The following is a 23486-nucleotide window of genomic DNA, read 5'->3' on the forward strand; positions in this document are numbered from 1 at the left end:
GGTCCCGGCCCCAAAGTCACATCGCGTCCTGTTTTTCCTCTCTAGTTTTGATGAAGGACCGCTGCAAGCTGTTCTGCAGGGTGGCAGGTAACACGGCCTACTATCAACTCCGAGACAGAGTGGTTGATGGAACCCCATGTGGCCAGGACACCAGCGATATCTGCGTCCAAGGCCTTTGCCGGGTAAGTCCCAGACGGTGTTTTCTTCACCGTGTTGTCTTGTTGCTGCCATACTGTGGTCTGTGGCTTCCTTGATAGAAGCAGCAGCTGCTAATATCTGTGCACTGTCTCCAGGGAAGTGGTTTTCAAAGTGTGTTTCCCAGGACAGCATCAGCAATGGATCACTTGGTTCTGATGGCCAAGTTTGAGAACCAGTGTCCTGTATTTTTCTGACTTTCTCAAGCTCTGGGAGGGTCGACACAAAACCTCCCCCACAAAAATGTATTGTGATAATTTATGCATACACATACTCCTTTGCTATAACCTCGGTGCTTGAGATTAAACCCAAATCCTTCCATAAGCAAAGTTTCTAGATTCAATAGCTCTGCTCCAGAAAGATGTCAAAAGGAATCAGACGCTAGTCAGGCCTCATTCGACTTCTCATTTTGATTTTAAGCACCAAAGCTGCTACCTGAGACATACCTGGTAATTCCTCTTGGAAGGGAAATCAAGAAACTTCTGGCAGATAGTAAAGCACCATTGCAGATTTCTAGAGGGCTTGATACCATTTCACTGTTCTCACTGATCAGAAAGCATCCTTAAGGTAGCCAGGCTTTGCAATAATTGATTTGATCCTTGCATGTGGTCCAGGAAAATGGGAATTCTAGTCAGTAGGATTTGACCAAAAGAACCCCAGAGAGCTTCACCCACTTCCCAACTCAAAACCACGGCACACATTTCCTCATGAGTCTGTTTGTAGCAAAACGTTGAGCTTCTCCTCAGAGGCTAGCTCATGCAAATGAGCAACATGGTCAAGAATGTGAACTCTGTCCTGGTGTCCTGGCAGTTGCTGGTGTCCTCCTCAGATCTCAGTCACCACTGCTGCATTGCATTAAGATGTGGAGAATTTCCAGAGGCCCCTTGGAGCCTCAGGCCTCAAACTGGCAGCCTGGGGTCATGCTTTGTCCTCCATTCATAGCCAGTATTAAAACATGGGGGATTTCACATAAAATCCAATTTTCCAGTGTCTCTTGGAGGACTGACAAATGTCAACACCGGGCTGCTATTTCTGATGACAGCAGTACCTGGAGTTGACCGGGGTTGCTCCCTTCAGATGGGATGTGAGCTCATCAATTAGAGACAGTCCTTCACCCCGACTCCTATTTTTTTTTTTCAGTCCTGAGCAATCCTTCTCATTTATTCTTATTTGTAGACTTGCATTTCTCCAACTGGGTTTTTTTTGTTTGTTTTTGTTTTTTTAAGTAATCTCTATACTAAACATGAGACTCGAACTTACAGCCCTGAGATGCAGTACTCAGTCCCAGACCCTGGGATCATGCCCTGAGCCAAAGGCAGACACTCCACCACTGAGCCATCCAGGTGTCCCATCCACCCTTGCAGCTTTAAAGAGACTTTCTTGTCATTTTTGAATGCGTAATTCAAAGAAACATGCTACTTCCCGTATCATAATGTTTTATAATTTTTATAATTTGCTAATATTAATGCTTACTGTTTGTTTCAAATGTTTCTTTTTAAAAGCAAGCTGGATGTGATCATGTTTTAAACTCAAAAGCCCGGAGAGATAAATGTGGAGTTTGTGGTGGTGATAATTCTTCATGCAAAACAGTAGCAGGAACATTTAATACAGTACATTATGGTAAGAACCTGTTCCTAAAGAACCATGAGAGGGAAAATGCTAAAGTTTAAACACTGTTAACCACAGGTAATATGTCAAAGTGTTAATGTCAAGCATAAAATCAGTCTTGTTAAGGTACATTACCCACCTGGCTAGAAGACACTTAATAGCAAGAATTGTATTATATTCCTTCCTTGCCCATTTTTATATTCTGTACTTAGAGAAACTGAATTGTATTGTGGAATACTGAAGTGTGGCTAAATTCTTTTCAGGTTACAACACTGTGGTCCGAATCCCAGCCGGTGCTACCAATATCGATGTGAGGCAGCACAGTTTCTCAGGGAAATCAGAGGATGATAACTACTTAGGTAAGATGGCACGTCCCCTGCCATCAGTGAGAATTCAGATTCTCTGGAGTCATTGGCAGATGTTCCTTCCTTTCCCCTATGCATACAGAGAGCTGTTGGGTGTCATGTACTTTACTACAAGTAGTTGATCCTATAATTCACTCTTTTATTTCTCCCTCATGTATATCACCACAGAGCATTGATGGAAGAGTCATGTCCTTACTCAAGTCAATATCAGGGGTTTATTCTGGATTATAATAAATAGGAAGGCCCTACATCAAAGTTTGAAAGCACTTACCATGTAAGTTCAGCATAAAAATCATTGTTCTCTTTGAATCTTTAAAAACAAACAAACAAACAAACAAACAATCTGTCCTGTGGATAACTGGCTCGCAAATGTTTTATTAAAGACATTACTTCCCCTAATTTTTGTGCTGCCAGCTCTAATCAATAACAGACCACTAGTGGACTCATTCAACATTTCATTATGCCTGGTTATTCCAAAAGGTTCTAGAATGGCAAATTTTTCTCATGTCATGTCTAGAATGGCCCACCTTGTTCCTTCATCCTTCTCTCATGTCCAGGCACCTGATTAATTCCTTTGTATGCCTTCTGTTTAAACCACAACACACCATCAACCCTGTGTTCATTTCAACAGTTTGCTCAGCCCAGTCCCACGTCAACTTATCCTTCTGTAAACCACTGTGATCATGAAATTTGCCCAACCATTTTTAATTAAAAGAAGGACAAAGGGAGTGGGGTCATGACTGAAGGGATTCAGCTGGTCACCTTGCACAACCAGACTCCTCCTAGCCATGAAAAGCAGCACGGCTTGCACTCTGATCTAGAAGAAATCACAGAGGTCTGGCTGGGCAGTGGCTTTTTAAAGGAAATGAATGTACTTGTTCTCTTGCAGCGTCTGGGCAGGAATTCTATTTATCCATCTGAATTCAGCCTCCGTAGATGCTTTCTGCACATATTTGGACCTAATGAGCTAGTTAGTATTCATTGAATCACATTAGAATCAGAATCTGTATTTTGGAATGTCTACATGGAATCCTTCATAGATAGACAATGATCCTTTAGCCAAGCATGCTGATCAAGTGTAATATATACACATGACTTCATTACAGCATTTTTTGCAGTATGTCGTTATTCACTCATTCACTTCTTTAATATGTACCAGGCATTCTTCTAGGTACAATGAGCAGAACAAAATAAGTAAGTTTAAATCACTGTCTTCTTCAAACTTACTGTTTGGTGGGAGTAGAGAGGCAAAAAGCAATAACTTAATAGAGTGGCCAATTGTATACTGTTAGAAGATGGTAAGTGCTATCAGAAAATAGAACATCATAAGGGAAATTGGGATACTGAGGATGAATTGGGAACAGTGAAGTGTTTGAACTGTAGCAGGAGAAAAGAAGTTGATTTGGGGAAGAGCATTCCATGCAGAGGAAATGGCCAGTGCAAAATCCTAAGAACATGTCTAGATTGTTCCAAGGACAGAGGGAGGCCCATGTGGCTGCAGCTACATCAGCATGGAGGAGAGTTCTAGAGAATGTTGACCATGTGTCAGGAGTAGATTATATAGGGTCATATAAGCATTGAAAGGACTTGCTTGTACTCTCAAAGACATGGGGAACTACTGAAGAGTTAGAGCCAAGAATGACATGATATAATTACATTTATATTTTCAAAGAGCATTTTGGCTCTTTGGTAGAAGAAAGGCACAGAGTAGATGCAGGAGGATTGGTTAGGAATTATTACAGTAATCCAAGAGAGAGATGCTGGTGGCTTGGCCCCAAGTAGGAGCAGAGGAGGAGGTGACAGTACATGGTCAAAATCTGGGTATTTTTTGAAGGTGGAATCATCATGATTTGTTGATATGTTGAATATAGTATGTGAAAGAAAGGAATAAGTCAGGGGTGACTCCAAGATTTCTACCTGAGTAGCTAAAAAGATGGAGCTGCCATGAACTGAGATGAGACAATTTGTTCCTTATTTATCTATATGGCCACGAGTGTCTTAAGGTCAGAGGCTGTGTTTTTATATCATTAGCTCTTGACATAAAACCTACATATATATGTGCTAAGTAAATGGCAGCTCAGCTGTTGGACAGCCACTGCTCATGTCCTCTTTACTGAGGATTTACTATGTGCTTAATAAGGGATGGGATTGCTGTGGACATACACAGAATCGTCCCTTCTTTGAAAGACCAGAGTCTTCTTTAGAATCATTTACTCAGTGGCTGGATCAGCTTTTCCCTACCCTAAATATCCAAATGAATGGTGACTTTATAAAAGAATTAATGGAGTTCTTGAGGACCCTTTTCAAAATCATTTTTTGGGAATCCCACATTTCTCATTCCACCACTGAGCAAAATAGGTCAAGCATTTTTTCTGTGTGCACTGGGTTATAAATTTGAACATGTGGCTGCTGCTATGGCCTTACTACTTCCTAATTAAATCCAGCAGCATTGCATGCAACCTCCTTTATTAATTAATTTCCTGAAAGCCAAAAGCCATGTTGACCTGCTTCTTTCTTCTTCTTGAAAGGGAGAAGGATTCTCTTCTCTTCTCCTCCCTGTTGGGAAAAATCTCCTTCCAAGTAGTGGCCTCAATTCAATTCAACTTCATTAACCAGGCCAGGCACCTGAATTGGGCAGGGCCTCCTGATAACCTTTTATTCCTCACGGGAGGTTTCTTAATCTCCTTGTAAAGAATGAAAGCAAAATTAAAGAAGATTTGTCATCTGGGACAGGCAGGCTGGAGCGGTCATGGCCCTTTAGTGGAATACTACAGTAAAGTCACCCATTGGCAAAAGAACAACTCTCTGGAAGCAAATGACAAGTGTGCAAGCCTAGATGGACAGTCACAGTTCACGGAGTGTAAAGGTCGAGACCTCAGGGCCTTTGAACCTTACAGTGGCTTCTTAGCAAATGAGAAAGAACATGACATCATCAAATCCAAGGTGTGTAAATATTTACTCTTGGCCTGAAGGAGGTGCAGCAAATGCTCTAAGAAGGTTTTCAAACCCATAGCTCTTGCGTTGCTAAGGCATCTTCATCCTTATCCCTCCCATTTTTCTACAGGCCAGCCAAGCTACAGTCTTTCTGTGTATGCTGGTGAGGGAGCAAGTTCCAGGAGAGAGGGCCTTTGTAGCAACCCAGCTCTGATGGGTGAAATGGGGGGGAAACCAACCCAGGAAATTAGCTCCCCTAATCTCATTAGCAGAAGGTTGGGCAGTAGACTGTCATTTGCAGGAAACTATTTGTTTCACAAGGTACCGAAGCAGAAAGTCTCCCTGTCAAAGGCCGTCCTTTCACACGGGCCGCTCCCTCCTGTTGGGTTAAAGCCAAGTTGCACCCAGAGCCACCCTGTTCGTGTTTCTTTAAGAGAAAAAGGAGCCATTTCCATGATACTTCATTGTCTCTAGTATACTTAGCTCTTGATTAATTGTGGCAGTGGGAAGACAGGAGTCAATTCAGTTTGGGATAAATCATGAAGTTCATTCCCCTGATATTCCTTCTCCTTCTCTCCTTACCATCTACCAGGAGAGGGAACATGCAGGGAAGGGTAAAATGCCCCTAGTCATAAGCCCGAGAGGAAGTGGGAAGATGTTGGAAAGGAGCCCCAGGATTAGCCTATGACAGACAATTGCTCTTTGAATACACACGAAACTGGATTATCACTTAATTTACAGAGCCAGTCTCTCATTTCCCCCATTTTGGTGAAACATCAGCTGGGGAGCTAGCATGCGACTTCACTTGAAAGAACTGGGTGATTGCTTTGGCAGCATGTCCTGCTATCACCATGTAAGTGACCCACATTAGGAGGCAGCCTCAGGATGTCTGAGGGCCACAGAAACAGCTTCGCCTCCAGTCAGTGACCCATTGAAAGTCCTGCATCTCGCCTGGCTGGTGGGTCTCACGCTACAGCAGCTATAGGGGAGACAATGTTGTCAGAGCTTTACACTGACAGGGAAACAGTTATTTGGCTGGAAGCACTCTGTTCTCCTTGTCATAAATGTCAGGTCCAATCAGTCACTCCTTTCAGTGTCATTGATTGAGCACCTACTATAGACTGGGATCTTTCTTGGGGTTACAAGAGTGCATGTTTAAATGGTCGCTTTACTAAACAGGCTCATGTAGTCCAGTAAAACAAATGACTTTAAAAAAAAAAAGATTTTATTTATTTATTGATGAGAGACACAGAGAGGCAGAGACATAGGCAGAGGGAGAAGCGGGCTCCATGCAGGGAGCTTGATGTGGGACTTGGTCCCAGGACCTTGGGATCATGCCTGGAGCCAAAGGCAAGATGCTCAACCACTGAGCCACCCAGGTGCCAAACAAATGACTTTAATTGTGAAAAAAATATTTAGCTAAACTAGTTTTGGATTTCAACTTGTACATAAGAGAAAGCATGCATGAATTCATTCACGCATTTAACAGGTATTTATTGACCTTGTTCTTAGAAAACCTTAGTCATTAACATGCTCTGGAGACATACTTCCCATGATTGGAAGTCACCTGGCCTTGGGAAGGTATTTTAATAATATTTAAGTCATGCTTTTCTCATCCCTAATTTAGGCCTTTGTAAAGGTGTTGGTAAGGAGATGGTGCATATGAAGGTGTTACAGTTTGCCAGCAACTGCAGCCTGTATGCATGGTCTTGTTTTACGTTTGTAAACTATCCAGTAAGAAACTCATCATCCAGAGGAAGGAACTGAGGCTGAGAGAGTTTACATAAATTACCCAAGGTCACATAAACTTCTCAGAAGGTGGGAACAGGTGGAAATGTTACTGGTCCGATTTCAGACCCTACACCCTTGACAACTTCACTTTCCTGCTTCTGTGGAGAAGAATAAGAATGTATGGCTGACTTGGGGGTATAAATGAATTGAGGCTTATGGTGGGAGGGAATGGTGAGGCTGGAAAGATAGGTTAAGATATGATTTGTAAAGATATAGGAAGGTTATGCTAAGGAGTTTGAAGTAAATCATATAGGCAGGGGGACTATCAAAGAATTTTGAGTTAAGAAGAAGCCAAGAGATTTTGGAAGGTTTGGTTTTTTAAAAGCTTTTTCCCTGTCACTACATTCTTCTCAGCCATTTCAAATGAAGGCATCTCATTCTTTCCTCAAAACTAAGATGGGGCTTACATGAGTGGGTATAAGTGCTAGATTAGGAACTGACTTAATTACTGATCCTAGAAGGAGTAGTACTTCGATCAGTATAGTGTCCAAATGGGTGAACTCTGTGAGGTTGCCATGTCCAAGGAAACAGGGACCCTGCTGCTATTGAGCCACCAAGAATATTCAAAGCTTCATCTCAGCCCTCAGTCATCTCCACGTAAGGATACAATACCGACTTTCCCTAAACCCTCTATACCTCTTCTGGCCTGCCTGGTGAAAGACATGCTTGCTATCACCTACATCAGTGAGAGACAGGCTAGGATCTGGCAAAAACCCAAGGCGTCTTGGCTCCGCATCCCACAACCAAGACCAATGTTACTAACATGATGTTGAGGCATGATGCTTCCAAAGATTCATGCTCTGCAGAGTCGCTTGAGCAGCTAGGACCAATTGGTTGACACTGGCACCTGGCATGAAACCTACTTGCCATCTGAGTTCAGTTTTCCACATTCCTTTTCTTTACTTAAATACGTGGCCTGTGCATTTCAGGGTACCCCCTACCACTACTGAGATTGGCTAATTGTATGCGACTTATAAAAAATAAGAGGGACTTTTTCTGATTTTCATTCAGGACCCAAATATTTAATAGCTCTGATTTATTAAGTTCTTGTTTCATGTGAAGCCCAATACTCAGGAGGATTCATTATTCAAGGAGCGGTAGTACTGAAAAAAAGAACTAAGTGGTACTGATAATAAAACCAAAATTTTATAATACATACTAGGGGGAAAATATGATTGGGATTTTATCTCGAGAAATTAATCAAGAAGTTTGAAAATAGACTTTTTTTTTCTTATAGTAAATAAAACTATGTTTTCATGTGAACCATGCATAGGTTTTTAGATTATAAGATAAAGCAACTGATAAATATTCTTATTTAAGCTTTCGACTTAAATTATGTGATAGCAGGGGAAGCCCCAGTGGCTCAGCAGTTTGGCGCTGCCGTCGACCCGGGGTTTGATCCCGGAGATCCGGGATCAAGTCACACGTCGGGGTCCCTACATGGAGCCTGCTTCTCCCTCTGCCTGTGTCTCTGCCTCTCTGTGTGTGTGTCTCTCATAAATAAATAAATAAATTCTTTTTAAAAAAATTATGTGATAGAGTAGTACATTCTTTGCTTAAAGTTTGAATTTAACAGTAAAACCTGAAAAGGAGTCATTTTTATGAAAGCTTTCTGGGGCTATATTCACTTTCTTAATAGTCTCTCTTCATGCTTAGATAAATTATTTCTTCTGAAGCATCTGTCATTGTAGCTTATCTGTCCATTTTGTTTACTTTCCCTAAGTTCTAATGGGTCTAATTCCCTCAAGTTCTCGGTTGGCCTATATTTTGGCACTTGACTCAAGTAGTTTTCTAACATGACTTTTTCAGCTTTTCTGATTGTTTCATCTTTTTTTCAACATCTGCAGTAGATTCATTCATTTTTCTAAAAAAGAAGTGTTTATTGGTAAGATACCATGTGCTCTTTTTGAAGCTGAGATATAGCAGTGAGTAAAAGGACACAAAAATTCTTGCCCTCATGGGACTTACTTTCTTAGTTGGGGAGAGAGAGCATATACAAAGTCTTATGAAGGAAAACTAGAGTGGTAAATGGGTTGGGAAATGTGGAATCCGTGCTGGTAGTGGGAAGACATTACAGTTTTTAAAAGAATGGTCTGGGAAGGCGTATTAATTATCTTTTACTGTATAACAAATTATCTCAAGACATAGTGGCTTAGAGGAGCAAGTGTGTACTGTCTTCCAATTTCTGCATGTTTCAGCACAACTAGGTATTTCTGGCTTGAGGTCTCTCATGAGGTGACAGTTAAGACTTCATTTGGGGCTGTGATCCCATCTAAAAGGGCTGGTGGGTCCACTTTCCAAATGCCTCATTCAGATGCTATTGGCAGAAGGCTTTATTTCTTTACAGGAAGCCATTCAGTGGGGGCTGCTTGGGTGACCTCACACCATGGCAGCTCAGCTGCTTCTCCCAAAGCCAGAGAGTTGGGGAAGATCAAGGTAGAGCCACAATGCCTGAGACCTGGCCTTGGAGTCACACTCTGCCTTTCCTCAAAATCCTAGCGATTATACAGTCAGTGTGAGTCCATGTGGGAGAGGACAACACAGAGTGTGAATATCAACAGGCAGGGATCATTGGGGCCATATTGGAGGCTGGCTGCTGCACTAGGTCTCACAGAAAAAATGACATTTAAGCATCATGTCAGCCATGGATTTTCAGATTCCATATCTGTCGAAGAAGACTAACAAAGATTCAACAGGCTCTAATAATCCTAACATAAAATAGGGATATTTGCATGGGAATTGATTTTATAAATTTTCAGTTCATTAGTACATATTTTCAAATCATAAGACTTCTGCTTCCATCTGTAATGCTGTAATGTGGGGCTTGTATCTCAAACCCCACACTAATTAGAACCCTTATATTATTTTTTAGTAATATAATTACATGGGTAGGGAGGTGTTTTTATCTCCCTTTTAGAGATCAGGAAATGGAGACAGAGAGAGGGAAAGTGAATTCCCAAGGCCGTGAAGGTGGCAGGTGACAAACTAGCATTTGAGTGCCTCTTGTCCAACTGAAAAGTATATATTCTTTGCCCTCCCGACCCTCTCCCTATCAGAGCGTTATTTCGTTATTTCAGATAACAAGTCATTGGCAGCAAATCAGTGAATTCTCTTTTCTCATCTACAGCTTTATCAAGCAGTAAAGGTGAATTCTTGCTAAATGGAGACTTCGTTGTCACCATGTCCAAAAGGGAAATCCGCGTTGGGAATGCCGTGATAGAGTACAGTGGGTCCGACAATGTAGTGGAAAGAATTAACTCCACGGACCGCATTGAACAAGAACTTTTGCTTCAGGTAAAAACTTGACTGTGAGCGTGTGACCCTTTCCTTCCATGTGGTGTCACCAGACCTGCTAACATCTCCATTTTGTCTGCTTGTCCAGGTATTGTCAGTGGGAAAGTTATACAACCCTGATGTGCGCTATTCTTTCAATATTCCAATTGAAGACAAACCCCAGCAGTTTTACTGGAACAGTCATGGGCCCTGGCAAGCATGCAGCAAACCCTGCCAAGGTATCTACTTTTCAGCTGAGTTTCAGGGATTTGAGATTTTTAAGAATTCTTTTATTTTTCTTTGGAAGCAGCCAAATGCATGTAATCTATAAAACTTTGTTTGCATAAATTCTCTGATCTCCTTTCTCTGCATCTTTCTGATTATTTTTGGCTGGTAGGTTGAGCTTTTTAAGGGATTCAGGATATGTTGGGTTTCCTCTTCCTTATAGATTCATATATGCCTATGAAGCCAAGTAAAATCAGCTCTGCCACTTTGATTTTCTGGAAACATTGATTAGGTAGTCGTATTGTATATCATTTATCACATTTCCTGTTGCCTAAATTAGGGGTCAGCAAACCATAGCCAGTGTGCCAAATCCAGCCTGCTACCTGCTTTTGTAAATAAAGTTTTATTGGAACACAGTTATACCATTTTTACATGTTGCATGTGGGCACCTGCTCTTGCCATATAATGGCAGAGCTGAATAGTCGTGACAGAGGTCGTATGGCCCACAAAGCCACAAATATTTCCGTTTAACCCAGGACAGAAAATGTTTGCCAGTCCCTAGTCTAAATAGTCTATGGAATAGGTTACTTTCTCTGATTGAGATTTTTTTCCCTCCTTTCCTAGGGGAGCGAAAGCGAAAACCTGTTTGTACCCGGGAATCTGATCAGCTTACGGTTTCTGATCAAAGATGTGATCGGCTGCCCCAGCCAGCACCCATTACTGAACCTTGTGGCACAGATTGCGAGCTGAGGTGAGGCTAGTGTTTGCTTCTGGTCTTTACTGTGCACTCTGAGAGTCTTGTGGAGGGGAAGGGCGGAAGGAGGAGACAGTGGTCTTTAGTTCCCCTTCCTTGCGTCTCTGTGAAATAAGCTTCAGCCAATTTTCCATCCCTCAGAAACCAATTATCCAAGACATATGCCTGCAGATTTCTTGTCTTCTCCTAAGAATTAAAAATAGCTAATAGAGTATGGCATTTGTCAAAAGAAGTTCTCGTTTGACCCTCACAACTCAGCACTAGATATTGTTATGATTCATATCTTATTTAAGTTTGGTACCAATGTCAACAGAAAACCAGGGAAGCCGCCTCTCTCAAAGTACCTGTATGTTGTGCTCTGTACACCCAGAGTATCTGTCACCCAGCAGAAGAAATCTTATGCATATGAAAATTGCAGTACACTAATATAAAGTCATGGAAGGAACTAGAAGGAAATCTTCACACAGATGTCTAGATACGGAAAATATCCTGTATCTAAGAAAAGTAGTAAATCTGAGGCAAGAAATAGTAGGTACAGAATTCTACAGAAAAAGTTTTCTGATTTACATGCAAGGTTGACTGTGTCATGTTTGAATGTTAATCAGCCTGGGCGTTGCTTTATATAGTCTGAATGTCAGTTAAATGCAAGTAACAGGAATTGATGCTTTAATTCTCCTTTTACAGAAGATAAATTATCTCTTCCTCAATCAGGGAAATTGTTAGGATCTTACCATTTGTAAGTGGAAAAGTGAATACTTTAGCATTTTGCAGGTTCCACAACACAGTGCCAAATCTTATCAAATGGTATTGACAGTCTATAGTGCTGCAGTGAAGATTATAAGGACCTCCCAAGGCACCAAGAGAAAAGAAAAGTGCTGGACTCAATTAGTAATGTCTGTCATGTGAGTAGGTAAGGGGGACATGGCACAAATGCCACATCTTTGCCAAAGCTGAAGTCTGATGGCTTTGACTTCAAAGCCCAGGCTCTCTCCACCCCCACTGTACTTCATGTCTACCCAGCATCACTGACCTGTTTGTTCATGGGGTTGTCACAAAGCATTGATAAGTCATTGTAGAAAGAAAAAATCGAAGACATTAAAAGACAGACATTTATGCTATCCAGTATTGATTCCCATTATAGGTAATGTACTTATAAATCCATTGCTTTAGCCAACTGAGTTAATTTAGTTAAATTAGAGTTAAGGTCTTTTCAGGAAAAATAATTAGTTATCTAATTGCCAAACTGAATCAATCACACACAAAAAAAAACCTGACAGACATTGTCATTGTGGTTCATACTAATTGTTGCTGAATAGCTATGGACAACGCTGAGAGACTAGAGAGAGGATTGTTACTGATGAATCAAACTCTAAATAGTTTTTTCCCAAAGCATGTGTGTGGAACACAAGTTCCACAAGATAATTTGTGGTCACCCAGTATGTTTCAGAAGCCTTACCAACTATCTCTTCCCCTCTGTCAAAATCCATCGTGTCAATTAACATTTGGAAGGCCCAGAGAAGTTCTAAAATAGAGAGACCTGCTTAAATCAGTAGTTTCCAAATTTATTCCTAGTATTTTTACTCCCATGATGCCCCACACACCCACAAAAGCATACACATTTTTGGTTTCTACTTGTAACAAACACTTTGCTTCTCTGAAATATAGTAATAAAATGCATTTGTGGCATGAAATGAACTGAATGAATTCAAAACACTGAAGTTGAGACCACTTTCCAGGGAGAGAATATAAGAAGAAGTTGATGATAGCATTTTGAGAAGAACTTTCCTAAGGCAATGCTCTGACATTTCCACAGACTCTTCCAGGTTCTCCAGTTTCTCTGCCCAAATGTTAGAGACTGTGTGAATATCAGGGAGACTCTATTATACTTGATCTGATGGTGTTTTCTTGTGAGGGCAAGACTCCTGCCTCCCTTACCCACGATGGATAAGCTTTCCATGAAAAAATGGTGATGAAGGCAAAGAGAAGGTAGCCCAGAATCAAGGAGCAGCAGATGAAAGTTCCAGATGCCTCTGTTGAATTGGACCACATTTTTGCCTCACTTCCTCAGGGAAGTGAGAGTTTGCCCAGACTAAGCTTTGACAGGATGAGATAAAGCATTGTTTTACAGTCTCTCATTTAACATGTTCCGGTTAGAACAAAATCACCAAATACTGTGTGACTCTAACGGAAAATCTCAGTAGCCCACTTTCCATGCCAAACATGAAAGCTGGTCAACTCTGACCTACTTTTGAACATTTGTGAGAAACTCCAAGATAAGCATGTGGCCAATATTCTTCATTGTTTCCCAGTCCTGCCCTGGACAGGTGTGGATGGAAGAATTCTTAGGGCGTCCGTATTCGGCACACTACCCAATTTCTGAGAAGTAGTTAACAAGAGTTAATTCTAATGAAGATTTGAAAAAATTATCCTCTTTTGGATTGTTACATTGAATCAACAGCATTCATTTTAAGCTTATATATTTTTACTCTTCTAGTCAGTTTTAAATGGTTTTGTTTTAATTTAAGCACTGACTCTATTTGGGGGGTATTAAAAGAATCAGTCTTTCAGCACATGTACCATTTTGTGGGGAGATGCTGATAATTGAGAGGCTGTGGCTTTGTGGGAGTGGGGCTTATGGGAAGCCTCTGTACCTTCCTCTCAGTTTTGCCATGGGCCTCACATTGCTCTAGAAAAATTAAGTCAATTGTCTAGTCAAACTATATAGACTACGGGCCATGTTTAAAAGGAACTTAGTCTTTATTCACAGAGTTTAGCACACTTGCAATTCACGATTACAGTCCAGTTATCCATTCTTTTATTAAGTTCCGGGATGTTCACCGAACACATTTTAGCATGGCCCACATAAAGGGGGTTTTCGAGGCAGTTTCCAGTAGTGGTGCTCTGTCAGAAGCAGCCCTCTTGAGAAACGAAATGCTGAGTTGCATGAACCTTTTAAATATAAAATTGCTTTTTTTTGCTCTGTTGAGTCCAATGTTTTCTTCTTTTTGGTTGCTTGAATTTCAGATTGACTGTATCAAGGGAGAATCTTCACAAAGATAAACCTCTGAGTATCACTCTGTGACTTCCATGTACATTACCAGCCATGAAAAATACATGGATATGTTGATTTAAAATTGGATTTCAGGAACTGACTGTGGCTTTGGGTTTTGTGGTATTTGAGCTAAGGAAGAAAAAAGAACTCAATTCTTCTACCAGTTGAATATAGATAGGACATACATATTTAACAGAAATGTTGGTTTATCCCCATTATTTATGCATAGGTGGCACGTTGCCAGCAGGAGTGAATGCAGTGCCCAGTGTGGCTTGGGCTACCGCACATTAGACATCTACTGTGCCAAATATAGCAGGCTAGACGGGAAGACCGAGAAGGTTGATGATGGCTTTTGCAGCAGCCACCCCAAACCAAGCACCCGAGAAAAATGCTCAGGAGAATGTAACACAGGTGGCTGGCGCTATTCTGCATGGACTGAAGTAAGTTGATTCTCACTCAATGAAAGTCCTCTTCTCGGATGCTAAGTCTGATTAGTTGGCTAATCAACTAATTGATTAGTTAGGGCTACATTGAAAAACCCTATGTAACTGTATGGAAGAGGGTACCATGCTTGATTTACAATGCCTGACCTCATTCTGTAGAAAAGAGTACCAGAATCCATTTGTAATGTCTAGTAGCACCTGGGTGGCTCACTGGTTGAGCATCTGCCTTTGGGTCAGGTCATGATCCTGGAATCCTGGGATTGAGTCCCGCACCGGGCCCCCTCAGGGAGCCTGCTTCTCCTCCTGCCTATGTCTCTGCCTCTCTCTGTGTCTCTCATGAATGAATAAATAAAATCTTTTTTAGAAAATGTAATGATTATATGACATTGAACATGGTGTATGGAAAATTGAGAGTGGTGGAACAATTCATCTAATCCCTTTTGCCATACCCCACAGGCCATTTCCAATGTTGTTTTCTCATGCTGACCCACAATATTGACTTCAGTATAAACCTGGGGAATAAATGGGATAACATGAGTAGACACTCCCCAAATCACAACTTGAATTGGATCGGTTGGGTGATTGTTTCTTGGGGGTTGAAAAGAGACAAGCCAGTGTAGCCAGGATGTTGACCATGCTGGATAAGAAACTTAGCAACAGTTTTATTTCATGTATTTTCCTTTCAGTGTTCTAAAAGCTGTGATGGTGGAAGCCAGAGGAGAAGGGCTATTTGTGTCAACACCCGCAATGATGTACTGGATGATAGCAAATGCACACATCAAGAGAAAGTCACCATTCAGAGATGCAATGAATTCCCTTGTCCACAGTGGAAATCAGCAGACTGGTCAGAGGTGAGATAAAAGGGCTCCTATTTCCCCTGGGTCATCTCTGATACTCTAATTCTGAGTCTCTCTGATTCTCTTCAAGTCTGCATCTGCTGCTCCCCCACCCTTCACCCCCATCTCCTGGATGAAGCAACTGTGGTCCTCTGTTCTCTGGACAACCATATGGGGCGTGACTGGTCCACTAGTGGCCTCAAAGGCACGGTGGGTCTGGCTGGATCACCCACTCTGATAGCTTCTATTGGTGATTTTTGAAATTCCACCAAGTCATTGTAAAGGAAAATAAGGACTTGATTAGTCATAAAGCCATGCTAACTTAGACTTGAAGTTAAATGAAAAAAGGAGTTTCCTGTTTTCTTGTCTGTAGAATAAGAAAATTAGACCCTAGTAAGTGTTACTTAGTAAGGTTAGTAAGTGACCTGTCTGATTTATTCATCCAGTTGCTAGTGGAAAACTTAGGAAAGAAAGGACTAGCTGAGTGTTCCAGACTTTTGCCTATCTCCTCCCTTACCTGATGAAGCCTAAGGCAAACCCTCATCGCTTAGCACAGGTGGCCCTGGGACAGCAGGAGAAAGAACGCAGAGCCTCTCTCTTGGTTTTATGGTTAGCACTCACTATTAACCCAGCCCAGGGAGATTCTCACCAAGCAGGTGACTGCCTCTGCCTTCCTTCATGGGGACAAGTGGAAAGAGGACAGGAGTTCCCTTACTGACAGGCCAAGTCAGCAATGCAAGGAAAGAGGTGTTCCCCTGCTACGGCTTCTGCGCCCATTTCCTTATCTCAACCATGTAAGTGCAGTATTAACTTTTACTTTCAATAGCATATAAAATACAAATCCTAAAAGTGTATTGTTAATGCCCCTGAAATGGCACCCCGCAGGAACTTATGGTTCACAGTGTCTGATTCCTGCACAAGTTAACAACAAACTTGCTGTTTTTTTTTTTCTGTTGACAAGCTGCCTTTGCTTCAACTCTAGTGTTTGGGTTTTAAAAAGATGAAAGAAGGTAATGGGTTAAAATTTTACCTAGATAGCTAAGAATAGCTGAAGTATCATTTCAAATCAAAGAGCAAACCTTTGCAGGAAGACTTGTTGAAATGGAGGTGAGGAGATCTTAAACTATATATTCAGTATGAGCCAACATTCCTTCGCTTAAAAAACCGGGAACAAAACAGCAAAATGTTAATAATGAAGATCCCCAGGGAAGTGAGATTTTTTTTTATTACTATAGTTTTCTCTTTTATACTTTTCTCTATTTTTCAGATTTTCTGCAATGAGCAGGGATAATGATGATATTTAACATTTATTAAATGAACATGTGCCAAGCATGTTACTTAGATTTTTTTCATGCAGTTTTCACAATTCTTTGCAGTAGGCACTATTGTTATCCACATTGTACAGATGAGAAAACGGAGGTACAGAACCATCGAACGCTGATTGTGTTGGGATTAAAACTCACATTGGTCTGACTGATAAATTCCCTACACTTAACTCCTATTTTATAAAATCATAGATGTTTTATAGTACAGTGTGACTCCGACTTACAGTGGTTCAACTTAACAACTTTTCTTTCTTGTTCTTTTTTTTTTTTTTTTTTTTTTTACTTTACCATGATGTGAAAGCAATACACATTTAGTAGATGCCGTAATGTGAATTTGGACCTTTTCCGAGGCTGGCTATCAGTTGTACTTAACGCTCTTGAGAAGCTAGGCAGCAGCAGCTCCCACTCAGCCATGCTATCATAACCACGTGAGGGTTGATAACCAATACACTTATGATCATTCTGTACCCATTACTTTCAGTACAGAGTTCAATAAATTACATGGTATATTCAATACTTGATTATAAACTAAGCTCTGTATGGGATGATCTTGCCCCACCATAAGCTAATGCAGGTGTTCTGTGCACATTTGAGGCAGGCTGGCCTATGCTATGATGTTTAGTAGGTTGGGTGTATTAAGTGCATTTCCGACTTAGGATATTTTCAACTAACAATGGGTTTATCTGGATATAACTCCATCGTAAGTCAGGGGAGATCTGTATTTCATGGTGTAGTGCTATGCTGAGTTCATTCTGTACTTGACACTGTCCCAGAGCCTTTGTATATACAGAATGAATGAATGAATGAATGAATGAATGAATGAGAAAGATGAGCCTTGATGTATTTACAAATTGCTATGAGAGAGGAATTGCTATGGGAAGAGAGCACATCTGTTCCTGTTCATCCATGAATAATCCCTGGGAACCACAACACATTGTTCAGAAACACCACTGATTGGCTGTGCTTTTTATTACAGTGCCTGGTCACCTGTGGAAAAGGGCATAAGCATCGCCAGGTCTGGTGTCAGTTTGGCGAAGATCGATTAAATGATAGAATCTGTGACCCTGAGACCAAGCCAGCCTCCATGCAGACTTGTCAGCAGCCAGAATGTGCGTCCTGGCAGGCGGGTCCCTGGGGACAGGTATTTCGAACGATAAAGTTCTTAACTACATTCTTTCCTTCTTATCTGGAGAGGGCTTGCAAAGGGGCATTCCAGCAGTGGGGATTTAACTGCCATGTCTTGTGACTTGCACTATACCTCCGTGGTGCCTGATGGAGCCCAAGAAGCTCTGCAACCATTTTGCCCCAGGTCTGAGGATTGCTGCTTGCCCTCCTGGAGCTGATTATTCCCTTTGCAGACACAAAGGCATGTCCTCGCCCTTAGGTTAAAACTGTAGTTTGAGTGCACGAGCATTTGAACAAACTCACAACAGATCTCGTGTCTGGCTGATGTTATCTTCTAGCATGCTGCTGCTGCGGGTCATTACAGAATGGATTCTGGAGCCTTCTGCAGGGGTATCTGGACTGGGATTTGGCAGGGATGTTTGGGCTCCCCATGTCCTGTTTCCAGAGCTCACCTCTCATACATAAGATCTTTCATACAGAATTAATCTAATCAAAAGTTGCAGAATCATCTCATTTTGAAAGATCTTTTCTGAATCCTCTGTGTGTAAGTTTCAGAGTCTTAACTTGAACTATTTTTAAAGGAAAGAGTGAAAGTCTCCCTTGGGCTCCCATTTGAGAAGCCACTACTCTGGGAATTGAGTCCTTCCTAATATAGAAGCGAAAGCATCCTGAATACTATTTAAGCAGCCCTACGAGTTCCCAAGAGAAGCAAAGCAGCTGTCGGCTGTCACTTACACAATCTCTTGAAAAATAACTCTCCCCCCACACTGCCCAGCCATGGCCACTCAGTCTTCTAGTGTATGTCTTTATTTCCAAGATGCATGCCATAAATGGGAGCAGCTGTATTACCACATCCTTAGAATTTCTATCAAATTGACCTTCTTCTGAGCCCTCCCATGGTACAGCATCCACAGGCAGAATGGCTGATCATGTCTTTATTATTATTATTATTATTGACAATAATAATAAAGACACAAAGAGAGGCAGAGACATAGGCAGAGGGAGAAGCAGACTCCCTGCGGGGAGCCTGATCTGATGTAGGACTCGATCCCAGGACCCCAGGACCACAACCTGAGCCGAAGGCAGACACTCAGCCACTGAGCCAGCCACCCAGGTGCCCACAGCTGATCATGTCTGATCAAGCTACATAAACAGGGAGAGTCCCTATACTTCTAAGTCCAGCTTCCTTTTTGTCTCTATCTGCATAACTCTTATGGAATAAGAGAAAGAGAAAGAGAGAAAGAGAACCCAGCTCAGAATCACTGTTAAAATTTGAGTGTAACATCTTTTAGAACCAATGGGCCTATTTTTTATCTGTGTCTGCACCAGTCCTAGCCAGAGATTGCTCTTCCTTGTATTGAACATGCAATTCTGGGTGACAAACTGGTTGTTGTTGTGGTTGTTGTTTTATTTAAGAGTAACACATGTTCAGGAGAGAAATTTTGCAAAATGTAATTTAGCAAAAAGAATACCACCAAACACACTCAATTCTTTTTTTTTTTAAGATTTTTTATTTATTTATTCATGAAAGACACAGAGAAGAGAGAGAGGTAGAGACACAGGCAGAGGGAGAAGCAGGCTCCATGCAGGGAGCCTGACGTGGGACTCGATCCCGGGACCGCAGGATCACTACCTGGGCCAAAGGCAGACGCTAAACCACTGAACCACCCAGGGATTCCCAGCACACTCAATAATGCACAGGTTATTAGTATTAATACATCCGATTCTCTTCTAATATTTTTAAACTAATATTAGGAGTATACTTAGTATATGTTTTTTACCTGAAGTAAAACACATGTCACACAATGAAGCACTTCACTCTGAACAGCTCAGTGGTTTTTAGTACATTCACAACGTTGGGCAACTGCCACCTCTATCTAGTTCCAAAATGTTTTCATCCAAAATGCTTCCATCACCCCATTAAGCCATTGGTCCCCATTCCCCCCCCCGAACCCCACCTCCCCCGGCAACCAACAATATTTCTATTGCTGTGGATTTACTTATTTGAAGTATTTTGTGTGAGTGGAATCATACACTGCGACCTTTTGCATCTGATACTGTTCACATAGCATATATATTTCAAGGTCTATATCAGAGCACATATCCGTACCTCATTCATTTCTGTGGCTGCGTAATATTTTATTGTATGAGTATGCCATATTTGCTTATCCCTCCATAGCTGGATATTTGGATTGTTTGTTCCTTTGGCTTTTGTGAATAGGGCTAAGATGAATATTCATGTACTAGTGCTTGTTTTAGGACCTCATTTCAATTCTTTTTGGGTGTATCTCCGGGAGTGGTATTGCTGGATCCTGTGGCAAGCCTGGGTTTAACTTCTTAACTGCCAGTTTTTCACAGAATCTGCACTGTTTTATATTCCTACCCACAATACATAAGGGTTCCAATTTCTCTGGCTCCACACAAGAGAAATTGTTATTTTTTACCCCTTTTTAATTATGGCTCTCCTAGTGGGAGTAAAGTAGTATCTCATTATGATTTTGATTTTGCATTTCTCTAATAACATGATACTGAGAATCGTTTCATGTACTTGTTGACCATCTGTATATCTTTTTTTGGAGAAGTATCTATTTGCGTCTTTTACCCATTTAAAAAAAGTGAAATTATGGTCAAAAAACATAACATCAAACTTATCATCTTAACCATTTTTCTAAGATTTTATTTATTGAGAGAGAGTGTTGTGTGAGCATGAGCTGGGAGAGGGGCAGAAGGAGAGGGAGTGAGGGAATCTCATGCAGACTCCACACTGAGCACAGAGCCTGACATGGGGCTCGATCTCACCACTCGGAAATCATGACCTGAGCCAAAATTGAGAGTCAGATGCTTAACTGACTGAACAACCCAGGAACCACCCCACTCCCCATCTTAACCATTTTGAAGTGTACAGGGTTTTTTGTTTTTGTCTTTGTTGTTTTTGTATTTTGTATCCCATAAAGCAAGATCACAACCCAAGTGGAAACTAAGAACCGGCTGCTCAACCAACTGAGCCACCCAGGTGCCCCTTAAGTATATATAGTTTAACAGTGCTTCTTTTCCCATTTTTTAATGAGGTCAGCTTTTTGTTGTTGAATTCTTGTTGTTCTTTATATTGTGGATTTCAACCCTTTCAGACATTTGATTTGCAAATATTTTCTCCAATCCCGTAGTGGGTTGCCTTTCCACTCTGCTGATGGTGTCCAGTGATGCAGAAGTTTTTAATTGTGATAAAATAAAACTTGTCTTTCTTTTGTTGTCTGTGCTTGTGGTAGCATATCCAAGAAATCATTACTAAATTCCATGTCACAAAACTTTTAGATAATCTTTTCTTCTCAGAGTTTTATTATTTTAGTTCTTGATCTATTTGGGGTTAATTTTTATGTATAGTATGACTTAGGAGTTCAGCTTCATGCCTTTGCATATAGATAGCCACTTGTCTCATAGCCGTTTTTTAAAGAGAGCATTCTTTTCCCCCATTGAATTATTAGAATTTTGTTGGAAATTGCTTGGCCATCGATGTATGAATTTATTGCTGGATTCAGTTTTTTCTCTTCTGTTTTGATGATTGTAGCTTTGGAGTCAGTTTTGACATAGGGATGTATCAAGTCACAGTCAAGGAGTGGAACTCCTACAAATATAATTCCAATGGGAGGTAGAACTAATTCTGAGCATCAAAGAGGTAATTGATGAATATAATTTGAGCAGAGCAGGATTGCCCACTTTTACTTAATTTCTCTGGGTGCCAGCTCTCTGTTCCACTATGATGGAAATTTTTTTTTCTTGTAGAGTATTATGGGTAAAGTAGGGAAAGAGAAAATTTGCTGAAATGTGCATACCTTTTGTTGTATTTCTTTCCCTCAGTGCAGTGTCACTTGTGGACAAGGATACCAGTTAAGAGCAGTGAAATGCATCATTGGGACTTATATGTCTGTGGTAGATGACAATGACTGCAATGCAGCAACTAGACCAACTGATACCCAGGTAAGTCTCCTTTGTCCAACTCAGTTCTTGGCTTTGGGCAGCAAGAGGCTAGAATTTGCCAGGGGTTCAGTCAAATTTGAAGCCCTTCCATAGTAAGTATGTAGGTAGAGCACCAGGCTGATTCTCTAAATTGTCCAGATTTACCTCTTTGCTACATCTTGAATCTTGATGTACTAGTTTCATTTTTCTCTGGTTATTTGAAGTGTATACGTAGATTTGATTTGATTCTGACTTTTTTTTATTGGATAGCAAATGTTGGTTGTTTGGCTTTGTTTTCTTGAACTCAGACTTTTTTTTAATGGTTTCAACATAGGGCTTAGCAGATAGCATTGTATGTTCAGGCAGCAGTATGCTGGAGTTGGTCTGTACTGACTCACAAGAATTTTTGCAAGCTGGTTGCTAAATATAGGCATTGGTAAAAATTGAAGATATAAACCTGTAATTAAATAGATGGTATTTAAAGCTGATAAATACTCCAACCTTATCACTTTCTCATTGCTTTACTATTATATGTGGTCTTGAGGTTATTTACATTTACATATATATCTGTATGGTGGAAATACTAAATAGTGGTGAGCTATTGCACATCTCTTCCCAAGTCTGTGTTTATCGACATCATATTGGTAGCTTGAAATTGGCTATGATGAGAGTATTTATACCCCAGAAATCAGCAAATGCTGTAAGTCAGGGTTTAAATTATTTTTTTAGACTTAAGAAAGGGATACAGAAAATGATAACAATGTAGATTATGCATTAATGCCTTAAAGAGTCTCATGTCTATGGTTGTTACATTGTAAATAACACAAAAAATAAGGAAATACACTTTTGGCATTTGGAAATTATTGTCTGATTTGGCACAGGAGTCATTCATATCATTCATGTCATTCATGAATAGAGTTCTGACATACATCTTGATTGTTTCTCTGTCACCTTACTCTCCAACATAAAATATCAACTCTCATTCATGTTAGAACTGCAGTTATTCAGCAATTACAACCATATCGTGGCAACAGATCCAAGAAATCAACAAAAATCAGTGAAAGTATTCTGTGTGACTCAATTGACTATATGGAATTTAAAAGAAATAATTGTATATATTATTCTTATATGTAAATTGTATGCTATCTATATCCTTTATATCTGTAAAATTTATGATCAAACATCTATATATACTTGTAGATATATATCACATGTAACATGTGTATGTATATATATATAAATACATTTCTACAAACACACACATGCACATCTTTTTTCTCAAGAGAGCCAATTGACCATCACTTCCAGCACCTTCCTTATTTATGGAAAGAGACTATGTAAAGAGAAGACTTGGGTTTGTATATCAGTTTTGCTGATTGCCAAAGACAGGAATATTGCCAAAGACATTATTCAAACCCTGACTATGCCCAGAGCTCATGCTCTAAGGCCGCATCTTGCATGTCCTGCTTTGGTTCTGAGGGCCTCAGTCTGCCACATTTCCACATGTGTTGTTAATGGATTAAGAGTGTCAAAAAGTAAATGAATATAGCAGTGTTGTTCATCTTGTCTTTGATCAATGATAAAACACCACTTGTGACTGTTGTCA

At 40.7% G+C, this 23486-nt stretch overlaps 1 protein-coding gene across 2 annotated transcripts in view; it reads left to right on the forward strand.

Moving 5' to 3' along the window:
* The window catches only part of ADAMTS9 (ADAM metallopeptidase with thrombospondin type 1 motif 9), a 158448-nt gene that overhangs the window by 56140 nt on the left and 78822 nt on the right, over positions 1-23486 (forward strand). For both annotated transcript variants that reach the window (XM_055343319.1, XM_055343320.1), the window contains exons 14-23: positions 46-182; positions 1698-1815; positions 2067-2162; positions 10021-10187; positions 10276-10405; positions 11016-11142; positions 14427-14637; positions 15327-15491; positions 17778-17942; positions 21782-21901. In XM_055343319.1, coding sequence (XP_055199294.1) covers positions 46-182; positions 1698-1815; positions 2067-2162; positions 10021-10187; positions 10276-10405; positions 11016-11142; positions 14427-14637; positions 15327-15491; positions 17778-17942; positions 21782-21901 — 1436 coding nt within the window. The remainder of the gene's footprint in view (positions 1-45; positions 183-1697; positions 1816-2066; positions 2163-10020; positions 10188-10275; positions 10406-11015; positions 11143-14426; positions 14638-15326; positions 15492-17777; positions 17943-21781; positions 21902-23486) is intronic.

Source organism: Nyctereutes procyonoides, unplaced genomic scaffold (genome assembly GCF_905146905.1).
Source record: "Nyctereutes procyonoides isolate TBG_1078 unplaced genomic scaffold, NYPRO_anot_genome, whole genome shotgun sequence".
NCBI lineage: Eukaryota > Metazoa > Chordata > Mammalia > Carnivora > Canidae > Nyctereutes > Nyctereutes procyonoides.